The 11,775-nt window shown below is 41.0% G+C and overlaps 1 protein-coding gene and 1 pseudogene across 2 annotated transcripts in view; one reads left to right on the forward strand and one right to left on the reverse strand.

Annotated features, from left to right (window-relative positions):
- The window catches only part of LOC133544462 (semaphorin-3A-like), a 28,654-nt gene extending 18,524 nt beyond the window's left edge, over positions 1-10,130 (reverse strand). The window contains exons 1-7 of one of the 2 annotated variants that reach the window (XM_061889805.1): positions 10,017-10,130; positions 9,866-9,953; positions 9,684-9,803; positions 9,470-9,612; positions 8,175-8,289; positions 3,380-3,449; positions 2,637-2,781 (exon numbers count right to left, since the gene is read on the reverse strand). In XM_061889805.1, coding sequence (XP_061745789.1) covers positions 2,637-2,781; positions 3,380-3,449; positions 8,175-8,289; positions 9,470-9,612; positions 9,684-9,803; positions 9,866-9,953; positions 10,017-10,112 — 777 coding nt within the window. In that variant the 5' untranslated portion in view covers positions 10,113-10,130. Of the gene's footprint in view, positions 1-2,636; positions 2,782-3,379; positions 3,450-8,174; positions 8,290-9,469; positions 9,613-9,683; positions 9,804-9,865; positions 9,960-10,016 lie in introns of both variants that reach the window. The other variant, XM_061889804.1, reaches the window with a different exon arrangement.
- LOC133544461 (suppressor of tumorigenicity 14 protein homolog) overlaps positions 1-11,775 on the forward strand; it is a 480,364-nt pseudogene that overhangs the window by 461,221 nt on the left and 7,368 nt on the right.

Below are 11,775 nucleotides of genomic sequence, written 5' to 3' on the forward strand. Positions count from 1 at the left end.
CCTGAACATTGTTTATACACGCAACCAAAATTTGAGGCTTTTAAAAAACTCTGCCCGGACGAACCCCGCAAAATAGTACCTGTCCAGTGAAAAGAGGACGTATGGTCACTCTATCCTAGCCCAGTCGCTGCTAGCATGCTAGCAAAACAGGCCATGTCCGGTGCTAGCAGCGATCGGGCTCGGATAGACGGACCACACGTCCTCTTTTCACTGGACAGGTCCTCTTTTGCGGGGCCGTCCGGGCAGAGTTTCTTAAATGCCTCAAATGTCTGGCATTTTGAGTATTGTTTATGCTACTTAATATGTCTGTGTGGAAACTCGTTCGGTACACCTCCGCACCGAACCGAAACGGTTCAATACAAATACACGTACCGTTACACCCCTAGTATATACTGTATGTATGTATATGTATATACAGTATGTGTATATATGTATACATACACAAATGTATTTGTATAAATGCATATATATGTATCTCTCTCTCTCTCTCTATATATATATATATATATATATATATATATATATATCAATTATATATATATATATATATGTGTGTGTGTATATATATATATGTGTGTGTATATACATATAGATATACATATATATGTGTATGTATATATATATGTATATATATGTATACAATATATATACATATATATATATATTTATCAGGGTTTCCCACATTCATTTATTTGTGGTGGCCCGCCACGAAAGACTTACGACCGCCACAAATATATATATATATATATATATATATATATATATATATATATATATAATATATATATATATATATACACACATATATATACATATATATATTTATTTATTTTTTCCGTCTTTTGACTCGCTCAACCGCTCATAAAAGCAATGGGACTCTGTCTGTGAATGGAGCTTGTAGTTACAACTCCGGTGCAGTAGGTGGCGGTAACTCCGCCAATGTAATTATAGTCCAACTCCGCGTTCTTCTTGGTCATCGCTGCCGCATTATCCGTCAATCACTTAAAATATATATATTAGGGGTGGGCAAATTAATGCGTTAATTACGAGTTAACTCATCAATCTATTAACGCCGACAATTATTTTATCGCACATTTGCGTATGTTGTTTACATGCTTTTATTTTGTTAACGCCTTTTCTTAACAAGATGGCGTCGCCCGGATGGGCTTCGGCGTCGAGGAGCTCTTGGTAAAGATAACATTTGGCAAAAGTACCGGACAACTCTGCAAATTTCATGGCTGGCTTACAGCGTGGTCACTCCGGGATCACTTACGACCGCCAGACAATTCTGAATGTGGATAGATCGGGCCGTTTTGGACTGAATGACGCGTGCTTGCTAGACCTGCTAGCTAGCATGGGAATACTTTGCCGGCTACATCCAGCAGCCTGTGAAGCAGCGGAGTATATGTGTTGTCTGTCTATTTATGAATAATGCAGACGAGGAGTGTTGGCTGAGTTCTTAACATTTACTTTCAGAGCGTGCATATCACAACATACAAGATGCCGTCATGGCGACACAACCTATACCGGGCTACCGCGCATGCTCGTCACTCCTGTTGCATGCTGGGTAGGGTAGTTCTTTTTTTCCCTGGCTCATAACATCACAATATAGTACCATGTATATGATGCGTTCAGTTTATCAAAGCACCAAGCAACCAATCGGAAAATTCCCATCATATCAATTCCTAGATATGGTCATAATTATTTTAAGTGCACTACGCAGAATAAACACAACATTATTAATATTGCTACCACGGATAATTTGATCAAAAATTCCTTAAAACAGCCCACTACCTATAATATAGGTTTTTTAAACATAAGATCCCTGATAAAAAAAAATGTTTCTGCTGTTACCTCAGAAATTGCCTGTTCAGATGTTATGATTGTGGCTCAGAGATTTGTATGTAGATTATATTTATTTTCCATAACAAACAGGATAACTTAAATACCCTGGCAGTGGCAATAAGCTTAAATGTTTGTATTTACATTTTTTTAGTTGATTTTCATAAAATATGCTATTCAACTGTTACTGTTTAACAAGGACTGATTTAAATTGTGTTTGCACAACAAATGTTCTGGCGCTTTTGTTCATGTGGGAGAATATTCCAATAAAGGTGCACTACACACTACTTTTGAATTCATTATTGGGCTTTGCGTATACAATGCAGTTAATCGCGATTAATCGGAGAAATAGTGCGATTAACTACGATTAAACATTTTAATCGTTGCCCAGCCCTAATATATATATTTATGATTGTATTTTTCTTTAGCAAGTATGCTAACCCAGCATGACGCTGCTGTTGACCTGAGTTTAATATTAGTACTTCAGCGCACGTAGCTACGCTCGTGTTGCTAACTTTTGTGTCCTCCTGTCCCGCTCCTTATTGTAGATGTATGAGTTTGGACAAGTGCACAGTTGATGTCAAAAAAGCGGATAAAATCCTTCTTGGAGACAACATTAAAGCTACAGACACTGTACGGAGTACTTATTCAAATGCATATTTAACTCTTCTCTACATGCCACTGACCTCTGACACTTGTTTAAAGAACAATACAATAGTTGTCACTGCCATTAGTGCAACCAGGTGGAAATGTAAACTGTACTACTGATGGCACACACACACACACACACATACCATTCCAGGGCGTGGATAAGGCACTTTTCCCTGGAAGGGAACCCACTGGTAGTTGGGCCCCTCTTTGTGAGCAAAAGGCCCCAGGAAGGCCCTCCGGATGTCATTCATGGAGTAAAGACACACCGCTGAGCCTTTAAATACACTGCTGCTGGGGGACAGGGAGAGAAGGGTGAGGTACAACACACACACATTACACACACCCATTCTTGTATTTGAGACCTTCCTGAGACCTCCAAAAATACGCCTACCTCTTTAGGACCACCCTTTCTAAATATATAAAGATTTGTATTTACTACATTAATATTATACACGTACTATGCAAATATAAAAAAGGTAAGCTTTTTGTAAATTTGTATTATGTTTGTAATTGCTATTTTTAATCTTAATTATTTACTTCAAGTTATTACAGTATATACATAAACATTTTATTTTTTTAAATTAATTGTGGCCAAAAGGGGCACATTTCAATATCGTACACACACTTATTACATATATTGGCCGGAGGGGGAGAACTTTTAAAAGCGACACAGAGTCACTTTGAAAAATCCCTCCTTTTTGGGACCACCCTCACTTTTATGGAATTCAAATGAGACATTCTCTATTACATGCAATGGTTTCCCATATTGGAACTTGTTCACACCTCCTCATATGGAAAGTACTTTTCCTTGTTGATGTCTCAAGAAGGGTAGAAATACAAGAACGAACACACACACACACACACACACACAAATAGTGTGTCTGACCTGGAAGTGGAGAAGACTGTGTAGACCAGAGGATTCTTTCGGTCCCTGGTCTGCAGCAAAAATACGTCGCCTGAGGATGGACACACACACACACACACGCTTGTTTCAAAGGTAGAGCATTTAAAAATATGTTTTCTTCAATAAAGATTTGAGAAGTCCCTCAGCACATTTAAATACATGCATGTATATTTTACATAAATATATATGCCCCCAGAAAATACATATTTTTTTTACACTTTTTTTTACTTCGAAGCATACTACTAAAAAAATACTTTTGTACTCACTATGTTTATAAAAATATTTGTTTCCCATCAGAGTAATTTACTTATTTACAAATTTTCTTTGTTTCATAACTTTATCCTTCAAAGCATACTACTTTTTTAAGTAAAAAAAAACCTTTTTGAACACAGAAGTATTATTTTTCACGCCAAATATATTTACTTAAACTTATTACACCTTTTTTCCTCTTAAGTACAATGTGCACATTTTGAAAAATTACTTTTTTTTATTTAATGTTACTTTTTCAGCCAAATATAATTTTCCAAACCTTTTTCTATCCAAAGTCTGCTTCTTATAATATTAATAATGATAATAAATAAATCTTATATATATATATATATATATATATATATATACTGTGTGTGTGTGTGTGTGTGTATATATATATATATATATATATATATATATACTGTGTGTGTGTGTGTGTGTATATATATATATATATATATACACACACACACACACACACACACACGCACACACACACACAGTGGGGCAAAAAAGTATTTAGTCAGCCCCCGTTTAGTCAGTCACAGTTGAAGTGTACCTATGATGAAAATTACAGACCTCTGTGATCATTTTAAGTGGGAGAACTTGCACACTCGGTGGCTGACTAAATACTTTTTTTGCCCCACTCTATATATATATATATATATATATATATATATATATATATATATATATATATATATATATATATATATGTATATATATATATATATATATATGTATATATATATATATGTATATATATATCCATCCATCCATCATCTTCCGCTTATCCGAGGTCGGGTCGCGGGGGCAACAGCCTAAGCAGGGAAACCCAGACTTCACTCTCCCCAGCCACTTCGTCTAGCTCTTCCCGGGGGATCCCGAGGCGTTCCCAGGCCAGCCGGGAGACATAGTCTTCCCAACGTGTCCTGGGTCTTCCCCGTGGCCTCCTACCGGTTGGACGTGCCCTAAACACCTCCCTAGGGAGGCGTTCGGGTGGCATCCTGACCAGATGCCCGAACCTCCTCATCTGGCTCCTCTCGATGTGAAGGAGCAGCGGCTTTACTTTGAGTCCCTCCCGGATGGCAGAGCTTCTCACCCTATCTCTAAGGGAGAGCCCCGCCACACGGCGGAGGAAACTCATTTCGGCCGCTTGTACCCGTGATCTTATCCTTTCGGTCATGACTCAAAGCTCATGACCATAGGTGAGGATGGGAACGTAGATCGACCGGTAAATTGAGAGCTTTGCCTTCCGGCTCAGCTCCTTCTTCACCACAACGGATCGGTACAACGTCCGCATTACTGAAGACGCCGCACCGATCCGCCTGTCGATCTCACGATCCACTCTTCCCTCACTCGTGAACAAGACTCCTAGGTACTTGAACTCCTCCACTTGGGGCAGGGTCTCCTCCCCAACCCGGAGATGTCATTCCACCCTTTTCCGGGCGAGAACCATGGACTCGGACTTGGAGGTGCTGATTCTCATTCCGGTCGCTTCACACTCGGCTGCGAACCGATCCAGCGAGAGCTGAAGATCCCGGCAAGATGAAGCCATCAGGACCACATCATCTGCAAAAAACAGAGACCTAATCCTGCGGTTACCAAACCGGAACCCCTCAACGCCTTGACTGCGCCTAGAAATTCTGTCCATAAAAGTTATGAACAGAATCGGTGACAAAGGACAGCCTTGGCGGAGTCCAACCCTCACTGGAAATGTGTTCGACTTACTGCCGGCAATGCGGACCAAGCTCTGGCACTGATCGTACAGGGAACGAACCGCCACAATAAGACAGTCCGATACCCCATACTCTCTGAGCACTCCCCACAGGACTCCCCGAGGGACACGGTCAAATGCCTTCTCCAAGTCCACAAAGCACATGTAGACTGGTTGGCCAAACTCCCATGCACCCTCAAGAACCCTGCCGAGAGTATAGAGCTGGTCCACAGTTCCACGACCAGGACGAAAACCACACTGTTCCTCCTGAATCCGAGGTTCGACTATCCGACGTAACCTCCTCTCCAGTACACCTGAATAAACCTTACCGGGAAGTCTGAGGAGTGTGATCCCACGATAGTTGGAACACACCCTCCGGTCCCCCTTCTTAAAGAGAGGAACCACCACCCCGGTCTGCCAATCCAGAGGTACCGCCCTCGATGTTCCCGCGATGCTGCAAAGTCTTGTCAACCAAGACAGCCCCACAGCATCCAAAGCCTTAAGGAACTCCGGGCGGATCTCGTCCACCCCTGGGGCCTTGGCACCGAGGAGCTTTTTAACTACCTCAGCGACCTCAGCCCCAGAAATAGGAGAGTCCACCACAGATTCCCCAGGCACTGCTTCCTCATAGGAAGACGTGTTGGTGGGATTGAGGAGGTCTTCGAAGTATTCCTTCCACCTATCCACAACATCCGCAGTTGAGGTCAGCAGAACACCATCCGCACCATACACGGTTTTGATAGTGCATTGCTTCCCCTTCCTGAGGCGGCGGACGGTGGTCCAGAATCGCTTTGAAACCGTCCGGAAGTCGTTTTCCATGGCTTCCCCGAACTCCTCCCATGTCCGAGTTTTTGCCTCCGCGACCGCTGAAGCTGCACACCGCTTGGCCTGTCGGTACCTGTCCACTGCCTCCGGAGTCCTATGAGCCAAAAGGACCCGATAGGACTCCTTCTTCAGCTTGACGGCATCCCTCACCGCTGGTGTCCACCAAGGGGTTTTAGGATTGCCGCCCCGACAGGCACCAACTACCTTGCGGCCACAGCTCCGATCTGCCGCCTCGACAATAGAGGTGCGGAACATGGTCCACTCGGACTCAATGTCCAGCACCTCCCTCGTGACATGTTCAAAGTTCTTCCGGAGGTGGGAATTGAAACTTTGTCTGACAGGAGACAGTGCCAGACGTTCCCAGCAGACTCTCACAATGCGTTTGGGCCTGCCAGGTCTGTCCGGCATTCTCCCCCACCATCGCAGCCAACTCACCACCAGGTGGTGATCGGTAGAAAGCTCCGCCCCTCTTTTCACCCGAGTGTCCAAAACATGAGGCCGCAAATCCGATGACACAACTACAAAGTCGATCATGGAACTGCGGCCTAGGGTGTCCTGGTGCCAAGTGCACATATGGACACCCTTATGTTTGAACATGGTGTTTGTTATGGACAAACTGTGACGAGCACAAAAGTCCAATAACAAAACACCACTCGGGTTCAGATCCGGGCGGCCATTCTTCCCAATCACGCCTCTCCAGGTTTCACTGTCGTTGCCAACGTGAGCGTTGAAGTCCCCCAGTAGGACAAGGGAATCACCCGGGGGAGCACTTTCCAGTACTCCCTCGAGTGTTCCCAAAAAGGGTGGGTACTCTGAACTGCTGTTTGGTGCATAAGCACAAACAACAGTCAGGACCCGTCCCCCCACCCGAAGGCGGAGGGAGGCTACCCTTTCGTCCACCGGGTTGAACTCCAACGTGCAGGCTTTGAACCGGGGGGAAACAAGAATTGCCACCCCAGCCCGTCGCCTCTCACTGCCGGCAACGCCAGAGTGGAAGAGGGTCCAATCCCTCTCGAGAGAAGTGGTTCCAGAGCCCTTGCTGTGCGTCGAAGTGAGTCCGACTATATCCAGCCGGAATTTCTCGACTTCGCGCACTAGCTCAGGCTCTTTTCCCCCCAGTGACGTGACGTTCCACGTCCCAAGAGCTAGCTTCTGTAGCCGAGGATCGGACCGCCAAGTGCCCTGCCTTCGGCTGCCGCCCAGCTCACATTGCACCCGACCTCTATGGCCCCTGCTATGGGTGGTGAGCCCATTGGAGGGGTGACCCACGTTGCCTCCGGGCGAGGGAAATCTGGGTCCATGTTTTGTCTTCTTCATAGAGGTCTTCGAGCTGCTCTTTGTCTGATCCCTCACCTAGAACCTGTTTGCCTTGGGAGACCCTACCAGGGGGCTTTATGCCCCCGGACAACATAGCTCCTAGGATCATTGGGATACGCAAACTCCTCTACCACGATAAGGTTGCAGCTCAGAGAGGAGTATATATATATATATATATATATATATATATATATATATATATATATATATATATATATATATATATATATATATATATGGAAATGTTTTACCTAAAAATATTGTTTTTTTTTACCCCAGAGTAATTAATAATTGAATTTGCCAAATATATAATTTCTTTAATTTTTTTTTTCTTAAAAGAAAAGTCAAATTTTCCCTTTAAAATTATACCTTATTTTGATTTTTAAAAAGTACAATTCGTTTAAATTACACTAATTAAAAAAAAAGTATATTGATGCATTAAAAAAACATCCCCATCCAAAGCAAATGACTAATAATTCATTTCACATCAAGCAGGAAGTGAAATATCGAGGTCACATGTCTTTTATAACAGTTTAGAAATATTGAGTCTTTGTTTATTAAAGTGGTAGAAATAGTGGCCTAAGGGGTGCGCTAATATTCCCGTTTAACGCCAGGCGGCTCACATGACCTGACAAAGATGCAGCTGCACAAACAAGATGGCTGACTCACGCAGTTCATCAAAGTAGGTGTCGCCGCCGTCGGCCCCCGGCACCGAGCAGATCAGACGCGTTTTGAGGAAGGTGGTCCACTTGTTCACCAGACTTCTCTGACCGCCCATGTCGTTCTGCAAGGAACACTCTGTTACCATGGAGACCAGGAATAGTTACAACCATAAAGTGGAGCCTCAGAAATGTTTAAAAGCTCTTTTACTTTTTGTTTTTTCCTCTTTTACTCTTAACGGGATGCCAGACTACTATACAACAATACTGGCAAAGGGGAAAAGTGTGACGACAACCATAGAAACTTCAATTATTATTTACATGGAGCAGCAAAACATCCATCCATTTCCTACCACTTATAGCTTTTTACCGAAAATGTAAAAACAAATGACTAAAAATATGAACACACAAAATAATGATGTTTTATTTTACTAAAAACATTGCAGGATTTTTTTTTTCTGTGAAAGTGAATAATTTTTCTCAAAAATATATTTTGCCTAAAGTATAAAAAAAAGTAATTCTTCAAAATATACAAACACAACATTTTTGTAAGACATATTTCAAAAATAAATACTTGAAAAATATATATTTAAATTTAATTTTAGCTTTTTACATAAAATGTATAAACAAATGCCCAAAAAAATTCAAACACAAAATAATCGTTTTGTTTTACTGAAAACGTTGCAGATTTGTTTCCCTTGAAAATGAATGTTTTATTCTACAGATAACATTTTTATTGATTTTTGTATATTGAAAATATATCCATTTCAACAAAAATATGTTTAAAAAGAGTATAGTTTTTTTACGGAAAATGTAAAAAAAAACAAAAAACTACTGCTGAAAATATGCATACATAAAACGTTATGAATACATCCATCCATCCATCCATCCATTTTCTACCGCTTATTCCCTTTTGGGGTCGCGGGGGGCGCTGGCGCCTATCTCAGCTACAATCGGGCGGAAGGCGGGATACATTTTTTGAATAAATTTTTTTCAAATGATTTTTGTTTTATTCATTTTTTTAAATTATACCAAATTAATTTTTGTATTATTTTTAAATGTATGTAAAAAAATGTTTCATTAAAGAAATGTTTTGAAATATTTAATGTTTTACAAATATATATTAATTTTTTATAAATGTATTTTATTAGTTTATCTACTTAAAAATGTCCTTCTGACCAAATCCAGCATGCGACATTTTAAACATCACTTTTTTTTTACACTTTTAAGACCGTTAAGATTGTGATGGTGTAAAATGACCCTGGAACAGACTAATTGGCTGGCAGCAGTAGTAGAGGAAGTCACCCTGCACAGTTGTCCGATGCGCGAGTACGTAGACTTTCCAAGTCCTTGGCCCTCCACTGCCGTCTCCCGGAAGAAGAAGAAAACTTTGTCGTCGTCGGGGTTCTCGCTCTCCGGAACCCAAAAAGAGCCGACAAACTTTGGCTCTGGAAGACGTGCAACAAGACAAGTCAACAATTTGTGTCCTGGCCATGACCCAAAGTTGCCAAACGTTCACCGTTGAGCCAACGCGAGTCGTGTTGCTCCGTGCGGATGGAAGGACGTCTGCCCAAACTTCGGAAGATGGTAAAGTCTCGCCCCATCAAGTCCGTGGCTACACCCGCATACAACTCGTCGCCTGCGGAACAAGAGTTTTAATAAGGCGTCGTGATAAAAGCAGACGGGAGATGACATCGTTACCGATCAGCACGGAGGCAGAATGATGACGAGGGTCGTACGGACTTTTGCCTTTGCCGTCTTCCACACTGGAAGAATCCATCCTGAACACCTGGTCCTGACAGGAAGGACACGTCAAGTCTTATAAACTTATTGAACTGTTTAGTAGTCTCACCTCCATCCTGTGGCCCACCTCCACGTAGGCACAAGTGGGATGGAAGGCTCCCGTGCCACACGCGTACAAATGTGTGCGGTTCCAGTGATGGACCATCTTCACGTAGTTCACGCAGTCCGACTGAAATGTATCACAAATATTATACTATATTACATTTGCCACTTTTTAAAAACTTTCCACAAGTCATTTTATTTATTTTTCCTACAAATGTTTGTATAAAAATTAAGTTTCTTTTTACCTAAAAATGGAATACAATTACTTGGAAAAACAACATCCTGACAAATGGCATCTTTACTTTTTTTTTTTCTGGATCATAACATTTTACAACAAAAAGTCTGGAAATATTTCTTAAAACAAAAAAAACTGATACACACACACACACATATATATATATATATATATATATATATATATATATATATATATATATATATATATATATATATATATATATATGTATATAACATCCTGAGAAATGTCGGTTTTCTTCTAATATATATTTATATACATATACTTTTATATTGAATACAATTACTTACTGAAAAATGGCCTATTTTGAAACATAAAGGTCTGGAAACATTTTCTTAAATAAATGACAAATATATATATATATGTATACATGCATATGCATATATTCGTATAGACATATCCATCCATTTTCTACTGCTTGTCCCTTTTTTGGGGTCGCTGGAGCCTATCTCAGCTGCATTCGGGCGGAAGACGGTGTACACCCTGGACGAATCACCTCATCGCAGGGCCAACACAGATAGACAGACAACATTAACACTCACATTCACACACTAGGGCCAATTTAGTGTTGCCAATCAACCTATCGCCAGGTGCATGTTTTTGGGAGGTGGGACAAAGCCGAGTACCCGGAGGGAACCCACGCAGTCACGGGGAAAACATGCAAACTCCACACAGAAAGATCCCCAGCCTGGGATTGAACCCAGGACTACTCAGGACCTTTGTATTGTGAGGCAGACGCACTACCCCTGTTCCATCGTGCTGCCCACATGTATATAAAGTACTATCTAATCTAATATATACATATATATATATATATATATATATATATATATATATATATATATATATATATATACACATACGCAACAAACAGTGAAATAAATATACAATCTGTTATACATCTGAAATATCACTAAGCTTTAGAACTTTGTTGTAAAAATCTCCTTCCTCGTCTGTCCCTGACACCCACATTTCAGGCTCTGGAAACACTCTCCTCGTCTAAGCTGCTGTTAGATTACTACAGTAACTAATTAGATCATCACAGGAACTAATTATTTTACCATAGTAACTAGTTAGGTGACCATAGTAACTAATTAAATGACCATAGTAACTAATTAGATGGCATTAGTAATGAGTATATCATGCAAAAGCACAGATTCCAACCATTGAAATACTTTCTGTAGTTCAGGATTTACGCTCATTTGAAAACATCATAATGGCAGCTACAGTTTCCATCTTAAAGATCTAAAAAAATGATTTGGGAAAGTCCAGCGTGCCAGATTGGCCTTAATTTGCGCAGGTGTGGTCAACAACATCAAGTGAAGTCTTAACGTGTTGCTGACACGACACAGAAAAACAACAAGCTGTTTAAGGCCGATAAAAAAGACACAAAGACTGATTATTCATTGAACACACACACACAGGTGAAAGTAGAAGTGTGTAGTTGCCAATGAAAGGAGGTCATTGTGTGTGGGCTACAGCTGTGTAATCACGCTGATAAAGCCTTTGT

Source organism: Nerophis ophidion, linkage group LG27, assembly GCF_033978795.1.
Source record: "Nerophis ophidion isolate RoL-2023_Sa linkage group LG27, RoL_Noph_v1.0, whole genome shotgun sequence".
In the NCBI taxonomy this organism is placed as follows: Eukaryota; Metazoa; Chordata; class Actinopteri; order Syngnathiformes; family Syngnathidae; genus Nerophis; species Nerophis ophidion.